At 41.5% G+C, this 18,654-nt stretch overlaps 1 protein-coding gene across 6 annotated transcripts in view; it reads right to left on the bottom strand.

Moving 5' to 3' along the window:
* FAM168A (family with sequence similarity 168 member A) overlaps window positions 1-18,654 on the bottom strand; it is a 438,953-nt gene that overhangs the window by 145,307 nt on the left and 274,992 nt on the right. For all 6 annotated transcript variants that reach the window (XM_042459626.1, XM_042459624.1, XM_042459628.1 and 3 more), the window contains one exon: window positions 5,394-5,482. In XM_042459626.1, coding sequence (XP_042315560.1) covers window positions 5,394-5,463 — 70 coding nt within the window. In that variant the 5' untranslated portion in view covers window positions 5,464-5,482. The remainder of the gene's footprint in view (window positions 1-5,393; window positions 5,483-18,654) is intronic.

The following is an 18,654-nucleotide window of genomic DNA, read 5'->3' as shown; positions in this document are numbered from 1 at the left end:
GCTGTGCGTTTGTGTGTTGTGTGCCTCCAAGTCTTTTCCGAAATATGGTAACCCTAAGGTGAACCTATCACAGCATTTTCTTGGCAAGATTTGTTCAGAGGGGGTTTGCCATTGCCTTCCTCTCAGGCTGAGTGAGTATGACTTGCCCAGGGCCGCTTAGTAGGTTTCCATGGCTGAGCAGGGATGTGAACCCTAGTCTACAGAGTCATACTCCAATGCTCAAAGCACTACACCACACTGGCTCTCTATTTAGATGCTACAACCACTGGTCCATACCACTGGTAGCAAGAAAGCAACCTGACCCAGATATAGCCTGTGTGTGAACTTCTTGTCAAGAACAGATAATATAACCCCGACTACCAAATATGATACTGGAATTTAGAAATTTGGAAACTGCACTATATGCAGGCCTAGTGCCTTAAATTTTAATGGTGCATCCCCAAGGACAGAGACTGAATATCTAGGAATCTGGAGTACTTTTACAGACCTGCTGGACGTAAAAGGATTTTCTTAAGAGTTTTACAGAATGCAGAGGACCTGAAATATGACTAGAAATTAACTGCAAAACAATAAGGCTCTCATGATATAGAGTGAGATATACCTGTTTTAATAAGTAACAAAGAATGTATAAGGCCACTGTAAAATCTTAAATATTGGTCTTTCTGCCACACATACACTTCTGCTATCACCTAAAGCAAGTGATATCAGTTCTACAATATGCACTACACACAATGTCACAGACTAAATTCACAAAATGCTAATAGGCAAGGAAGGTCTCAGTTGCTCAATATGCAACATGAGAAAAATCCCAGGTGCATGGGCACCATATTATTTTTAATGCTGACTCTAAACTATTTTAGAATATTCAGGCTTCTGCAACTGTGATGTGCAGAAGAGTGATGCTAGACATCTATTTAAAACCTGAAATTATTTTTCAACCCTTGTCAATTTGCTTTTTTTCCTGTTGACTGAAGAATACGTTTTTGTCAATGGTGAGAAAAATCATGAGTGCATTTATTGGTGAATGTGTTCCCCAACTAGGTTATTTCCTTTGGCTTAAAAAAAAACCTACTAAATTACTCTTGCCCACTGTGCCAAAGAGGAATAGATCAAATTGTGGCTCCTAGTAGAAGTGCTAAATTACATTACCTGGTACCCTGGGGAGCACCTCTGAGTTCATTACAGCCAAGTTACTCCTCTGGCCCTAGGGAACAGAAAGGCTGATAGTCCACACAATCTTTGCTGAATTGGTACTAGAGGAGTGGGGAGTTATTGCACACACTGAAATCTTCTCTCAGAGCCTAAACAACTGTAGTGTTTCAATTACTAAATACTCCAGAATTAACATGGAAATGCTCCTATGTATATATACAAGCACGTGTATGTGCAAAACTTTAGCTTTCTTTCCTACAACTGCACAGGATACTTTCTAAAGGTGTGTTTCTCCCTAAAATTTGCACTGAAGGCCAAGGTTGGCTGGTTTAAACCAAGTTGGCTTAAACCATGGTTTAAACCAAATTGCCACTCCTGGTTTGTTTTTAATTATTATTAGTCTAGGGCAAGTCACATGCTCTCAGTCTCAGGGGAAGGCAATGGCAAACCTCTGAACAAATCTTGCCATGAAAACCCCAGGATAGGTCTCCAGAAGTTGGAAACAACTTGAAGGCACACAACAACAACATATATATTCTTAAACTATGGTTATCATTACAGTCAGCCCTCCTTGTCCACAGATTTTTTTATCCACAGATTCAAGCATCCACAGCTTGAAAATTTTCACACACAAAAAGTATAAACTCCAAATGGCAAACTTTGATTTTCCCTTTTTTTTAGGGGGGGGGGGGAAGCAACATTTTGCTATGCCATTATATTTAATGGGACTTGAGCATCCATGGATTTTATTATCCATGGGGGATCTTGGAACCAAATCCCAACAGATAACAAGGACCTACTGTACTATTTTCCAACCTTCTTAGTGTACAACAATGACTATTTGAATTTAAACATGTTAACTTTAACAATTTATGGACAGATGTTCACTATTAGACTAGTTTTCAGTGACAGTTGCTTCTTTCTTATCTCTTTATTTTATACTGCAAGAAATGCCATTCACAGTTCTTGCACACTACAGAAATAAAGCAGATTGACATGGCTCCATCCTGTAGAGTCCTATTCTGCCTTGTCGGCCAGAGACAGTGCCTCTCTGATTTACAAATCCCAGGATTGTGTAGTCCTACACATCAATGCAAAAAGAACTAGCTTAAACCAATACACAAAGGGTTTTTTAAGCACCTTTGAGACTAACTGAAAGAAATAAAAGCAAGCCCAAATGCCTGTTTTTTTAAAATTAATTAGCAATCAAGCCAAAGCACAACATGACATACAATCTTCCAATCCAACATAGCAGAGGTGGAGAGAGTGCAAGGTGCCCCCAAACTCTCTAAGAGATTCTCTGAAGCCCTCAGCCTTCCAATATTTTAAAAAAAGATCAAGCCAATTTTCAAGCCAGAAGTCCTCACAAATCATGCAAAACCATCTCCAAATGTGACAGTCTTACTTCCCACATATTCCATGACAGCTGAAAATTGGATGAAGATGAAAGTGACAAAAGTGAACAAAGTGAAAAACTGGAAATGACGAGTGCAAGTCATCTGTGGGTGCATGGAAGTGAAAACTGGCCCCCAGTGCAGTTACCTATCATGCCATAAAGGCAGTAGCATTCCTTCCCATTTTCCAATGTTCTGTATGAATAAGGAAAGCTTTACCATACTTGTGGAAGAAAAGGAAAACAAATCACAAATTCTCTCCCAGTATTAGAGCTGACTGAAAGGGCATGCATGAATCTAACTCTTTGGCTCGTAACAAATGAATCACAAAATCATAGAGTTGGAAGAGACTGCAAGGGCCATCCAGTCCAACTCCATTCTGCCATGCAGAAACTCCCAATCAAAGCATCCCTGACAGATGGCCATCCAGCCTCTGCTTAAAGACCTCCAAGGAAGGAGACTCTATCACCCTCCGAGGGAGTGCATTCCACTGTCGAACAGCCCTAACTGTCAGGAAGTTCCTCCTAATGCTCAGGTGGAATCTCTTTCCCTGTAGCTTGCATCCATTGTTCCGGGTCCTAGTCTCTGGAGCAGCAGAAAACAAGCTTGCTTCCTCTTCAACATGACATCCTTTCAAATATTTAAATAGTGCTATCATATCACCTCTTAACCTTCTCTTCTCCAGGCTAAACATCCCAGCTCCCAAGAGGTTGAATGGGTACCATGATTTCCATTTGATGGCAAAAGCAAGCAAGACAGCTTAATGAACAGCCTCAACCGGAATGGGATAACTTCTGGAAAACTTTACACTGCACCACGTGAAAAAGAAAGAAAGAATCTGCTAATCAGCGAATCAAGATGGTTATTAAGCAGATCTGCAAGCTACAGATATGGCGAGAAAACCTTTCATTAGAAAAGCAAAAGAGCTCTTTGCTTCCATGAAGGAGGAACATCATGAAATTAACCTCTTTTTTTTCTTTCTGACCATGCCTTACAGGTCTGCTATTAATTTTAAAGATTGATATCTCACGTGAGACATTAAGAAGATTCCAGTCTACCTCCATGTCACAAGCCCATACGCATGCCTTCTTTGTTTACAAGGTAGCATATTTTAATGCTATTGAACATTATCCTCATGAACATTATACAGACGCACACAAAGAATCAAGCTCAGATATGACAGGAATACTTATCCTCAGCCTCTCTTGACCTTTTATTTCCTTATAGCAATTTTCTGATTTTCTGCAGGAACAGTCTGTGTCTGTTCTAATATATCGTTCTCCTTCTACAGCCTCTGTAACATTGTCTTTTATACAATTCATATGGGTCATAAGCCATCACTTCATTCTTTCCCCACATCTCTCTCAATTTCTGTCTAGGTGTCCCTGACTCGCCTCACTTTTAATTTGCCCTAATCCTTCACTTTTGTTTGCACAACCTGCTTGTCTCACGTTTGAGGTCTCTGAACATCAACTGAAGTTGGCCTATATGCCCATCTAACTAACTACTTAGTGGAAGGACTTTTCAGGGCTGAGATTCATTCAACTGGCTCCTATGGCAGAAACTAAGGTGCCTTCAAACAGAACTAGGCTCATCAACACATCTAGCAATTTCTTCCAAAATGTGCATTTTCAAACACATAGTGAATTGGTCCAGGAAAAATAGGATCTTCAGATCTGTTCAGCATTTACTTCTTGTGTACAAAGTACCCCCAACCAAAAAACTGTAAGGAGGGATTGTGACCATACTTAAGTTTCATGTCACTGATAAGGCATTCTGAAAAATGTGCCATATACACCAAATCTAACTGCAGATTCATCCATAAATTTGTAAATCAAAGACAACTTCAAGTAGGCACTACAAACCACAATAATTACAGGGGGGAAATCTTGTGGGGGGCATCTAGTCCATTAAGAAACTTTCATGAAAAACTCATTACACATAAAGAAACATAAGAGCTTTAAGCAGCTGTTTCCAAGTTTGGATTCCCAGATGTTGTTGAACTACAACTCCTATTATACTCAGTCAACATGGCCAATGGTCAAGGATTATTAGAACTGCAGCCCAGTAGCTTCTATGTCTGCAGGTCTGAGAAAGGCTGTTACAGAAGGGTGGATCTGAACCAGAAATAAATACTTTCTGCTTACATATTATGGCTTATCTATAAAATTTCAGCACATTAAGTTACAACCACATGCATCATTTGCCTTATGCAGAATTTACAATTTCCTTTGTGACAACCCACAGCAAAGTTCACAATTGTAATTTGATGAAAAGTTGTATTTGCTTACGCTGAAAGCAGCCACCTTCAGTGGAAAGAGAATGCACTAGCATTTATAGTGTGCAAGCTGAAAATAAAGCTGTTAGATCACAAACAACAAGACACATCATGTACTATACACAAGTTGAAGTGTCAGATGGCATCACGCTTGGAGACAGAAGTCGCATCAAATAAAACCTGGGGCAGAGTTTCTGGAACAGCAAAAAATATGGCTATAGCAATATTACATCACAGAATTGTTCGGGCTGTTATCCAAATTTAACAGCTAACTTATGCTAACTATAGTTTAGTCCTGTCTGCATGGCGAAACTGTGTCTGGGCTGCCTGCATGGCTTCCAACCACTATAAATTCCCCAGTGCCTTCTTGTCAGAAAGAAGGCAAGGCTAAAATCCATCTCTCTGAGACATATGCTGTGGGAGAGGGGGAGTTGTCCTTTTTTCCTTTTCTTAAAAATATGTAGAAGCATCATGTGCAAAACCTCTTCAGCTGCAGTCTGAAGCGATACAGGCCAGACACAGGTGTAGCACCTGAGCAAGAACCAGGTATTTTTCCCCCCACATCTTACTTGTGTAGGCCATATTCTTAGGGTTTCCATAGGGAGCCCCAGGTTGAACGGGGCTATAAACGGGATTCATTGTGGAAGACGTGGAAACTCTGAAAGAAAAAAGAAAGAGGAATCTTGAAAAACCAGTCCCATTTCCCCCTCCTTCACAACAGGACAGTAACAATATAAATAAATAAATAAATACTTGAGAGCTATCAGTAATTTTGGTGAAGAAAGCAGTGGAGACAGAAAAACATCATCTAAATAAAAATACATAAAATCTTGTTGTTTTTTAAATTGCATGTGAAATGGAGTAAGTGAAAGGTGCTGTAGTATGATGTGTATCGTTGCATAGACCCACTGTATCTTATGCAGGCATGCTCCTCCTCCTTAAATAAAATTTAAATGCTATTTCCTGGACTTTAAGAACCTCCCAGCACCCAAATGGCCAGAAGGAGAAGGGCCTGCCTCCATACCATCTGAACTGAGGACAACAACCACAACATTTTGACAAAATGCAGGACTATAACTACCGTCGTCATTTTTTTTTCTGTCTCCTGTATGATTTTTAACATCTTTGCCTGACAAAGAAGTCGGTGGAGCTTCGAAAGCTTGCAACATGTATTTTGTGTGTTCTGGTTGTCCCAATAAACGTATCACTGTTTTGTGGTATACAGCTCAGTTCTTCGTAACAAAAGCTGGTTTCAAAATTTATCTCTCTGCTCCCAGACCAAGATACTGACTGAAATATTCTGCCTGGCTGGCACACTGACAGCATGTCCAGTACTATCTAAAATGGTGCAGCTCCAGGCAGAGAACCGCCTTTAAAAAATTAATAACCCTTCTGTCCGTTATCTCACTAATAAAGATGATTTGAGAGAGCCAAGATCTTTCTTCTCTGTCTTTTATGTGAAGAAAAGCAAAGAACCTGGGACTTTGCGTCTAGTACTGTCAGTTAAGCAACTGCTCAGTTAATTATCTTAATGAACCACATTCTTCGCTTTGATTAGTGGAGGGAAAAATCAGCCATTAAGCTTTATTAAGCAAGCCATTTGTCTCCACAGCTACGTAGACAATTTTGAACATGGTGCTCATCACGCTTACACCATTTCTGGACTACTTTTTAAAAGGTGCTCTTTTCCTAAAATTATAATTCAAGCATGCAACAAGGTGGACATTTATGAGCAACAAGCAATTAGTTAGATCATTAATTCTTCCTTTTTAACCTCCAGATAATAAACAAGTCAAATGTTAAGCCTAACAACAACTGGTTTGACAATTAGTGTTTAATTAATTATGTTTTCCAGCCATTTCCAAGCTAACACTGTTCTAGTTGCTCTCAAAGAGATAGATGAGGCGTTGGGGGGGGGGGGGGGGTGAGATGTAGAAGAGAAGCTCCAACAACTGGGAGGGGGATATTTGCAAAAGTCTCCTCAAAACTTGATGAAAGACTTTCCGGCCTGAGCTACTGCAAACTGAGCTACTGGAAACAACTCCGCCACACAATGCTACAATGCAAAATTTACATGTCACACCGGCTGAGTTATAATTATTATTATTAAACTTTATTTCTAAAGCACTATAATTATACACAGTCCTCCCAGCATTTGTAGCTTGGCACTCTTGCTCATCTGCAGTACTTTTTGTTACTTTATTTATGGAGCCATTACATTTATAAAACCAACACATGTGCCATATGTGCCCCATGTTTCTGGTGTTATTATACTTTAATTTACAGGTTGAGTCTCCTTTGTCTGGAATTCTGAAAATCTAAATATCCCAAAACCCAAAAATGGTCTCATGAGAGCTGTTTGACAGTGGAAGATGCTGCCCTAGAATGTGATAACTGTTTAATTCCTGCATGCCAAGGCGTTGAACTGGATGGGCCTTGAGGCCTCTTCCAACTCTATGATTTGATAGAGCAGCCTCCCCCAACTCGATCCCTCCAGACAATGGAAATGATGGGAATCACTGGGGATGATGGAGTTGTAGTCCAATGTGTCAAGGGTGCTAGGTTGGAAAAAATCACACTAGAAGTAACTGAATCGTTTTGTCAAAACGACATTAAAGAAGATAAACATTAACTTGATAAAGAGGTGTGTAGCATGAAATCTGTTATATTTCCACTTAAGTCAGCTCTCTACTCAACCATACATTTGGTTCGAAACAAGAAAACATCAGATTCCATGAAGCCTTGTTTGCATTTTTACAAAGGGGCTGGTTGAGATACTCCCTCTCCAATGGCAGACTAAGTGCAGGCAAGTCCCTTCTCCCACCATCTCATAAACGCCTGGTGCATGAAATTTACTGAAAACAAATTCTTTGTTGAAGCTAAACATCCCTAACTCATGGCCATTTTACTACACGTTTACTCTAAATTCACTTCATTTAAACACAACTTTTAAAGAGACAAGGGCCCTGTACAAACGGGCCATTAAGCACGTACTGAGTACGTGCTAGGGTTGCCTAGGGGCGTCCTTTTCAGACGCTCCCTAACCCTAGGACGTACTCAGTACATCAAAATGGCGGCACCCTGTCTACATGGGCAGCTGCAGGGCGCCTGTGGCCCCCTTCCAGTGGCACCAAAAGGAGCTCCAAAATGAAGCTCCTTTCACGCTGCGTATCGCTAGCGCGGCCTTTACATGGCCATGCCAGCGATACTGAAGAGAAAGGGGCCGAGCATGAAGCCCCAAGGACACCCCTTTCCAGGCCGCGGGGAAGTGGCGTTTTTGCCGCTTCCCTGAGGCCTGGAAAAGCAGTGGATCGGGGCCTCTGGGACTGCCGCTGTGGCAGCTCAGGCTCTGATCCATCAGGGAAAGGGGCTGTATCCCGCCAACAGTAGGAAAAGATGAAGACCATACTACAAGTGTATGATTCAATCAAGGATGCCCACAGTTGCCCTGAATTTGCAAGACATGAGATGGGCTCTTGATCTCCAGTATTCTTGAGGGTCTCTCATTAACAGGACACTACAGTGGGCCTCTGTATCCAGTGGGGCTTGGTTCCACAACCCACCCACCCCCACGAATATTCAAATCCATGAATGCTCAAGTCTCATTACTATCCCAATGGCACAGTAAAAATGGCACCCCTAAAATGGTAATATAAAAGTTTGCTTTTTGGATCTTTTGGGGGGAAGGGGAGATAGTTTCAAGCCATGGATTGTTGAGTCTGTGGATGTGGAATCCTGACTGTGTAAGTCAAAGTCGTCTTGATGGCAAAGAAAAACCAACTAGAGAGCAAGCATGGCATAGCAGTTTGAGTGCTGGACTATGATTCTGGAGATCAGGGTTCAATCCCCAGCATGTCATGAAAACCACTGTGTTACCCTGGGCAAGTCAAATGCCCTCAGCCTCAGGAGAAGGCAATGTTAGTCCTCCTTTGAATAAATGTTCCTAAGAAAACCCCATGATAGGGTCACCATAAGCTAGAAACAGCTTGAAGGCTCACAATAGCAACAGTCAGTCTATTTCCATATAAAAACAAGCAGATATCAGATACACCAGCTGCAATGTTCAGATCTTGGTTATATGTGCACAATGACATAGTTGTGTATAAAGGGATTGCAAGCCATGAAAGCTCTCATGCTAAAATAAATCTGGTAATCACAAAAGTACCACAGGAATCCTCTCTTTCTGTGTCCGCTTGCCATTCTTTCCGTTGAATGCACATTCACTTCATGAACAACTTTAGCATTACTAGGGTAGCTAATAAAAATATCCCGAGGTAGCCATGCTGACCATATACTAAAGTTCAGTATCATCCAAGATCCACAAAACAGTGATCCCTTTATTGAGCTAACCAAAATGCACATTATACCTGTTGCAAGCTTTCAAAGCTCCACTGGCTTCTTCATCCGGCAAAGGTGTTAAAAATCATAGAGGAGAAGGAAGGGTAGGAATGATGATGTTAGTCATAGTCCTGAACCTGGTCAAGATGTTGTGGCTGTTACCCTCAGTTCAGATAGTATGGAAGGGTATTCCTGTAGGTGGGCCCTTCCTCCTTCTGTCCAGGAAATAAACTTTAAATTCCATTAGCAAGACAAAAAGCTACTGCTTTTTGAAATCCAGTTTGTGGATGATCAGGATTCAACAAAATGGATGCTGGATCAGATCAAAAAGCCTGTCTGGTCACACATTCTGGTCTCAATTCTGTTCACACAGTGGCCTACCAGTTACCTATGTGATCTAGATTTGGAACATTTTCCTGGGTGGTTCACAGGGGAGTACGATGGAGTGAATATCACTTAGTCATAGGGCAAATGAGACAGCTCATATCTGCAGATGAGGAGTTTGCTCCGAATGGTTTGCAGAACACTAATTCCAATCAAATGGCTGCTTCAGTTGTACAGTGGCATGAGAAGGGAGCCCAACTGAAAACAGAAGGAAATCCAGAAGAGAAACTGGCTGCCTGTTTTGCAGCAAGCACAGCAAAGAGCTTGGGAACACCTTAAAGACAAGACACTTGTTATTGTGGCGAGAGCCGAGCAGAGCCCAGAAGGCATGAAACCTTAGGGCACTACAGCAGTTTCCACTGTGGACATGATGACAAAGATGACACTGAGTGAAAAAAGAAAAAAAGACTGAACAGAACTGAAAGGAAAGGCCCTGAAGGCAGAGAGAGCTGGGGGGCTTGATGGGGGAGAATTCTGTATTCTTCACAGCAAGAGACGCAGTTGCTTAGAAGCAGCCAAACAGAAATAAAAGTGGGAGGAATTCCAGCAAGGAGGTCTGAGAGGTTCCTGCTGGCAAAATCCCCTCTGGATACTTGCCCATCATATCCTGACTACATTGCTATCGGTTGTATCTTTGCTGTGAAAGCCCTTACCAGCCTCATCTGGACTGGGAAATGACTACAGATGAAGTGTAAATAGTGACACAACAGAGGCTGGCTCTCTGAGACTGTGCATCCATCACTCAATAGGCCACAATGTCAGTCAAAGAGGGATAGGAAAGGAGGAGGGAAAGGAGCACTGCTCTGAAAGAGGGGGAAAGCAAGCCCTGCAAACGATTGAGTTGAACCTTCCACGCTATTAAATGGCTGCAGCATCATGCTCAGATGCTCTCGTCTTGCCAAACAGCTGAGCATCAAAAGTTGGCAGGATGAAATGGAAGCAAAACTTAACAATCCTCAACAGTGGCAGGTGGGGATCCACAAGCACCAGAGGTTCAGTTTTCTTCTTGCAGCTTCAGGGCATTTTGGAAGGAAGGCATAGAAGGGAATGTGGTGCTTTGCAAACCAGAGGATAAACTGGCACTCCTTCTCCCATGAACATGAGAAATGGCTCATCAGGAGGTCTTCCTGTTCTTCCTCATCTCTGATTCATTTCAGGCACCCACAGGAGAACCTCCCTGTGGACCATGACCATAGGCTAAGTTCATCTCATGCTCTGCTCCTCACTTTGCTATCCAGTACAACATGAGCCACAGCCAGCATGGTGCAGTGGTTTGAGTGTTGGATTAGGACTCCAGGAAACCAGGGTTTGAATTCCATGGAAACCCACTGGGTGGCCTTGGGCAAATCACCCTCTGTCAAATTCAGAGGAAGACAATGGCACATCTCCTATGAATAAATCATATGAAAACCACATGAAAAGACCAACTTATGGTATTCATAACTCAGAAATGATTTGAAGGTAAACAACTCTTCCAGCAGGCCTTTCCTGAGTAAATTCCCGGCCACTAAAATAGGGATTCCAGCTGGGATCCTACCTTGCTACAGCCCCTGTTCTTTGTAATTATAATAATTTTTTTTAAGTATGTTTTAACTCTAATGTTGTTTAATTGTGTTTTAAGGGGGCTGGGAATGGATGGTTTGGGGAATGAATGATTTTAACATTAAAGCCACCACAATTGCGTTTCATAGAGGGGCAGTATATTATTATCATTATCATTATTATTATTAACAGCAACACAATATAAGCCAGCCCTAATTTATGCAATGAAACAAGGTTCTACCATGGTCGCAGATATTACACCAACATAGGAAGATCCATGTTTGGGACATACGCCACTCAGAAACCTGAATGAAAAAAGAAGATGGAGATAATACTGTGACCAGACCCTCGTGCCAACTAGGAAGAGGCAAGCATGGATGACACATGATTTGGTCAGACATCAACTGGACTATTACGTCCAGTTCTGGGCACCACAATTCAAGAAGGATGTGAGCAAGCTGGAGCATGCTCAAAGGAGGGTTACCAAAATGGTGAAAGGTCTAGAAACTATGCCCTATGAGGAGCAGCTAAGAGAGTTGGGTATGTTTAACCTGAAGAAGAAGAGGTAAGTGGTGACATGATAGCCATGTTTAAATATTTGAAGGGATATAGGATAAGAGTCAGTATGGGAGTGGTCTGACTGTAACTCTTGAGACCTTGCGGTCTCTTCTAACTCTATGATTCTATGATTCTATGATTCTATGACCAGGGTTCGATTCCTCACTTGGACATGTAAACCCACTGGACAAGTCACATGCTTCAGTCTCAGGGATGCCAATGGCAACTCCCCTCAGAAGAAACCTGCCAAAAGTTAACCTTAGGGTTGCCATACGTTGGAAATTAGTTGAAGGCACACAACAAGAACATATTGAGGATGGAGCAAGCTGCTCCCTGCTGTTCCAGGGACTATGACATGGAGCAATGAGTTCAAACTACAGGAAAAAATATTCCACTTAAACATTAGGAAGAACTTCCTTATGGTAAGAGCTGTTCGACAATGGAATATGCTGCATCGGAGAGTGGTAGAGTCTCCTTCTTTGGGGCATTTTAAACAGAGGCTGGATGGCTATCTGTCTAGAGTGTTTTGATTGTGACACGGCAAGGGTTTGAATGGTCCATGTAGTCTCTTCTGACTCCTATCATTCTATGACCCTAAAAGCCCAGCCAAACTAGAAGTCTGTTCCACTGAGGAGCATTTGGCCAGAACTAATGCCATGGGATTTGGACCTCAGAGCCTTAACAGCCCAGCTAATTCTGACACATCTGCCAACTAGAGACTTGGCACCTAAATTACTCCAGAGATCCACACAAAAGACTACACTTAAAGAATGCAAGGTTCTGAGGCCAAAGGCATTTCTCAGCCTGAGGGAATGAGGCATTAAGCTAAAAGCATCTTCAAGCCCTGCCTGAATCTGTAAGATCTCACACCAGATCTCAGCCTTAGAGCTGTCTGGGGTTCTGCAGCTGATATTCATCCCAATCTCTTGCTTGAACAACACTGAGAAAGGACGGTTTCACATATGGTAAAGTTGAAAACTACTCACTGCAGAGTTAGACATTCTATCTTCAGCATCATCTATTCCATGTAAAAAATTACACTCTGACAAACAGAAGCTCAAGGCAATGCCCCATAAAAACATTAAAAATTCACACAAAACAGAGAACAAAGAAGAAAAAATTATACATTAAATCTAAAACCAGCGGGACACAAGGCTGCTTACAAAATAAAGCATCTCCGGCAGTATCACTAAAACATACAAGAAAGCAAAATTAAAATGGAATTAAGCTATTAACAACACAAAAAACAGTGTAAAACATATAATTAAAAATGCTAAATGCAGTTCAGAGAACAGCACAGTGAGCCCTTGGTATCCGCAGGGGTTTGGTGCCAGGACACATACACACTCCCATGGATGCCAAAATCCATGGATGCTCAAGTCCCATTGTATACAGTGGTGTAGTAAAATGGTGTCCCTTACATAAAAATGGCAAAATTAAAGTTTGCATTTTGGAATATATATATATATATATATATAGAGAGAGAGAGAGAGAGAGAGAGCGATGGATGATTGAATTCGTGGATAAAGGATTAATGTTTATAGAGGGCACCCTCTTAAAAGCACTTTCTTTAAAAAACATTCAGTTCTTAAAAGCCTCTAAAACACCTTTGACTGCCAGCAGAAATACAACATGGAGGGACTTGGCTGGCCTTACTAGGAAAGGAGTTCCAGAGTCTAGCCCAGTGATTCCCAAACTCTTGTCTTCTAGGTGTTTTGGACTTCAGCTTCCAGAATACCTGACCACTGGCCAAAACACCTGGAAGAATTTGGGAATCACTGGTCTAGGTGCAGCCACCGAGAAGGCCCTGTAGCACATCCACACAAATCATACTATGAGGTTCAACAGTGTCATAAAAGTGTCCCATTTACCAAGCTGAAATAATCCGTTTGACAACATTGATGCTTGTACAATGCTCTCCCATGCTTTCACAATCTGAACAGAACAAGTGCCATGGGGAGGAAACAAAATACATGCATGGTTTCCCATGCATGGATTTGTTTAATCATGAGATAAGGCTCCTGGACTTAAGCTGCAAAGTGAACTGTACTTTGAGCTATGACTTAAACACTGAAAGTACAGCATCAAACATTAAAAGGGCAATTAGCTTACAGCTGTAAACCGCTTAGACACTGTTAGTTCAGTATGAAGCAATATATAAATGAAGCTGTTTGAAAAGTCTTTAGATGTTACAGTCTCTCTAATGAACAAAGACAGAAACAATCTCAGCTCCTTAAGGTGTAGTACCACAAACAGGATGCTGCTACCAAAAAGGCCCTGTCAGGAATGTGATATTCCCTCCAGCAATGACCCTGAGTTGTTATGAGAAACTCAGTTTTCACTTCTGTTTTATGGGGACGGTCATATCCATACATTTGTATCCATACAAATGGAAAGCTTACCAAAGATTAAATCTACCTATGGTCAGAATCCTGTTGGGTCACTGCACCAGTGAAAAAACGGTGCAAGCAGCTCCACTTTCTCAAAGAGCACAGAAGCGCACACTGTGTCTCTCTCTTTCTCTCTCATACATTTTTTTAAAAAACTTTATTTATTAATATAAAAGAAACACAAAACAATTAATAAATACACAGAGCTACAAACAAATACGTTACAAATAGCTATATAACAATACATATTGACCACACTGACCAACATTTACACATATTGAAATATATACAGTACTTCCTGGATTTCCATACAGACTTTATTTGCTATTTGTGTTAATTCTATGATGTTGTCTTTCTCTATCTTATACCTTTTAGCCTTTTGGATAGGGAGCTAACTGACACTACACAATAAGTAAGGTGAATACCATGGTGATCATGGCAGCATCAGTTCCACAACTGTGGGATTCAGCATAATTAAGCATGTGTATAGGTAAAGTCTGAAATCCCTCTGAAAGCCAAGATGACCAAATTGCAGCTGACATACTTGGCCACATCATGAGAAGGCACAAGAAAAGACAATAATGGAAGGAAAGGTAGAGGGTAGGAAAAAGAAAGGAAGAATGCATGCCAAATGGATATACTCAATCAGGGATGGCATGGGCCTGGGTTTGCAGCCTGGGTTTGCAGGATCTAAGCAGAGTAGTGGGCAATAGGGGGTCTATCAGCTATCTCATCCACAGGGTCACCACTCAAAAGGAGTTAACAACAATATTTATGCTGAAAGACAGCATGGCATAGCGGTTTGAGCACTGGACTACAACTCTGGAAACCAAGATTCAAATTCTTGCTCAGTCATGGAAACCTACAGAATCACTTTGGGCAAGTCACACTCTCTCAGCCTCAGAAGAAGGCAAAGGCAAACCTACTCTGAACAAATCTTTACAAGAAAAGCCCATGACAGAGTTACCTTAGGGTCACCATAGGTCAGAAATGACTTGAAGGCACGCAACAACATTTATGATACACTAGAAATGTGTTGTTTTATCTGCACGCTGCACTAAGAATGTACATTTGGCCTTCATTTTTTGTTGAAGCATAGCAATTAAAGTAGACATCAATCAGTCTTTTCCAGAGTTTCAAAAACATATGTGACCCCAGGGGACACAGGAGATAGCAAAAAGCAATAGGTGCAATGGGGCAGGATCCATTGCTGGACATCCATCCATCACTGCACCAGAGGAATCCAATCCAGGAAGAGATAATCTCTCTCCCCAAGAACAGCCCCTGGGCAGCCCCCAAAACCAGCTTTAGAAAGCTAGGAACATCCCTCTTCATGAATCAGTATTGGGGAAGCATCGGGAGGAAAACTGTTCTGTACAACTGTACAGTGAAAGACTGGATTAAATTCACAATTTAAAAAACACACCAAACAAATACACTTCATTATAAATCTAAAATAAACCTAAAGATACTTATTTCCATAGGTTTTTAATGTGTAACTCCCTGTTTAAGTGCAACTTGTACCATCTTCAACTCTTGCTGCAGCTAGGCTTTCATTCTCTTTTATAAAGTGTTGGCTACATGACACATACTTGGTTATTTCTTGAAGAAATGTGACTGCCGCCTGTACTTGTACTTTTTATGATCTGCATTATGCGATTTCCAAGTCTGCTGTGTTCACTGGGCACATTTTAGCAGGAGAAGAGCAATCTATAAATAATTGTTATTTGTATCAGTGGTCATTTTATCCACCATATATCCTGTAAAAATGCAAAATTACCGGTACAAGAACAATGATAAACTGCATTAGACCTTTTTCAGCTACAAACTGAATATACACATATTCCTGATTTTCCTAAGTTCCCAGTGGGAGATATTATGTGCTCTCTTGTACAAAGAACACAAGTGATCAAACTAAGGGAGGGTAAAGTATAGCACATGAGTCACAGACTCCCAGGGCTGTTTTTGTGGCTGTTGATTCTCACTGGGGGGGGACAACATTTCCTCCTTCAAAATGTCCCGAAATGCCTTCTACGGAGTGGGGGGAGGCATTTTCACCACATGGGGGGCTGGAAGTGATTGTGAAGTGACTTCTGCTCACTTTTTTACTTAAAAAGATCTCTGCACAACAAAACTTAGGGACACCTTAGCATAGGATATAAATGACACTGGAAGGATGATGGCCCAAGTGAGAAAAAGAGAAAAAGAGAAAAAAAGATGTCTTGTACCTGGGTTCTTCTTCTGATCATTGAGCACCACTGCAACAGGATAGTCCATGGATCCTTCACCAACTTGTCTTTGGGTTTAACCATACTGATAGGAAATGCCAAAGGGAGATAGATAGATTTGACTTCTAACTGCTTGACAATCTCCAAGAAGAACACTGTTGATAAGCAACTGATGTTCTGAGCTGAGAACAAAGATATGCTCATGGAGATAGACCATGTTTGTGATAGAGAATCTTTGCTCTCCACGAGGCTATGCCAAATAGATGTATTTCCCATTCTGTTAGGTGTTCCAATGACCAGGGATATTACAAACTTGGATGCCTGCAAGTTCACAAATTCCGGTTTAGAAATGTACAGTTTCTCAATAGAATGTTCATTCCTCTATGATTTAACTAGAGAAGTCTGATAAAGAGATGCAGATGGTTTGTTGTTAACTGCCCTCTGTCCAACCCTGACTCATGCTGACCTTGTGGATAAGATGTCTCCAATCCCACCATCCTTCACTGTTTTTCTTAGGCCTTGCAAAAGATTAAACATCTTATCTGTCATACACTGTTAAGTAAAGAATAGATGGTGTCTTATATGCAATGTAATATAATTAGAACATGCCTATGTTTCTCCCTAAAGTGAGTGTGTATGTGTGTATATCTGTTATTGCATATAAGAAATAGCCTTAAAGGTTAACAGAGAGTCTGCTCATTCTACACTACACATATTCTGAAATTCCAGTCTTTCAGAATGCTTAAGTGGAGTGTTGATGTTCACTCTGCCTGACTGGATTTTACCATGTTCGGAAGATAAAGGATAACCCATATATAGATTAAGTGAAAAATGGCAAAGGCCCTCATTCTTTCAGTCTAATGAGATGTGGTAGGGAACCATGCCTGTTACAACTTATAATGGTTCACCCAAATAAAATTCTTGATTTCAAAGGATTCCAGGGATTTTCTAGTGGGTAAGGCTGGTGCTTCTAGATTGAGGAAAATAACAGTACTACTCTATTCTGCTTTGGTGAGGCCTCAGCTGGGATACTGTGTCCAGTTCTGAGTATCACAATTTTAAAAGGATGTTCTAGCGTAGTGATGGCGAACCTTTTAGAGGCCAAGTGCCCAAACTGCAACCCAAACCCCACTTATTTATCACAAAGTGCCGTGTCCCTCTGGCTTTCTAGTAACAAACTTTGGCAAACTCTATGTTGGGGTGATGGCACACGTGCCCACAGAGAGGGCTCTGAGTGCCACCTCTGGCACACGTGCCATAGGTTCACCACCTCTGTTCTAGCGTGTCCCGAGGAGGGAGACCAAAAAGGTCTGGAAACCATGCCCTATGAGGAGTGGGTTAGAGAGCTGGACATGTTTAGCCTAGAGAAGAGAAAGTTAAGGGTTGACACAATAGCTATGTTTCAATATTTGAAGGGATGTCATATTGAGGATGGAGCAAGGTTGTTTTCTGCTGCTCCAGACACTTACCCATGGTGAGATAATGCTATTACCTTCCTCCAGGACTTTGCACTGACTGCTGATGATGAGAGTAAGACAGCCTTCGGGAGGAGGGGGGGGGGTTATTTTCTGTCTCCAAATGATCTTTGTCTTGCTCCCTCTCCACTGGAGCTTTGCTCAGTCTTGCACTCAACTCCAGAGGAGCCAGGATAGGAGAATGGTTTCTTGTTTGTGGCAAGAGAAAATCAATTCCAACTGGCTAGGCAGAAAAGCTTCACGCCATTTGCTGGTTTGCTTTTTCCACCACTGCCACCCCTCCTTTTTTAGCAATAGAGAAGTAATATGTGACTCTTTAGACAGGTAGGTTAGCAATTCTTTTCCGGTGACCTAAATAACTCTACAACTGCACTGCTGAAATGGCTGGAGAAATATTTTTGCACACCTGACATCTTGCTAACATTTTGCAACAGAGGTTTCAGACCATAACCAAAGTGAAGAGGGAGCTCTATTTGTCTGGCTCTAGTGAATGTTTACAGAAGATTTTCTGAATTAGGTGGCAACAGCATGTTGAGAACTTGGAAAATTAGCATTTATGCCTTACCTAATCTCACAGAAGATTAGTTTCTTGTTCACCTGACAAGCCTTTGACTCCACAGAGCTGTTAAAAAGCTATGAGCTATGAAGACAGCAGTGGAAGGTTTGTGCTTGCATGGATGCATATATGTGCATGTGCACACACACAAACACAGCACATCACATTTCTGACAACTGCCAAGGAAGGTGTGCTGGCTTGTCTTCTCAAGCTTATCCACTGCATATTTTAATCCTTGACCTAAGTTCTCTATCCTGTGAAGGAGACTATAGTGGGCCCTTGGTATCCACTGGAGTTTGGTTCCAGGACCCCCTGTGGATACGAAAATCCATTGATGCTCAAGTTCCATTAAACACAAT

This window comes from Sceloporus undulatus, chromosome 3, assembly GCF_019175285.1.
Source record: "Sceloporus undulatus isolate JIND9_A2432 ecotype Alabama chromosome 3, SceUnd_v1.1, whole genome shotgun sequence".
NCBI lineage: Eukaryota > Metazoa > Chordata > Lepidosauria > Squamata > Phrynosomatidae > Sceloporus > Sceloporus undulatus.
The sequence above is the reverse complement of the archived record's forward strand: the minus strand, read 5'-3'. Positions and strand labels throughout refer to the sequence as shown.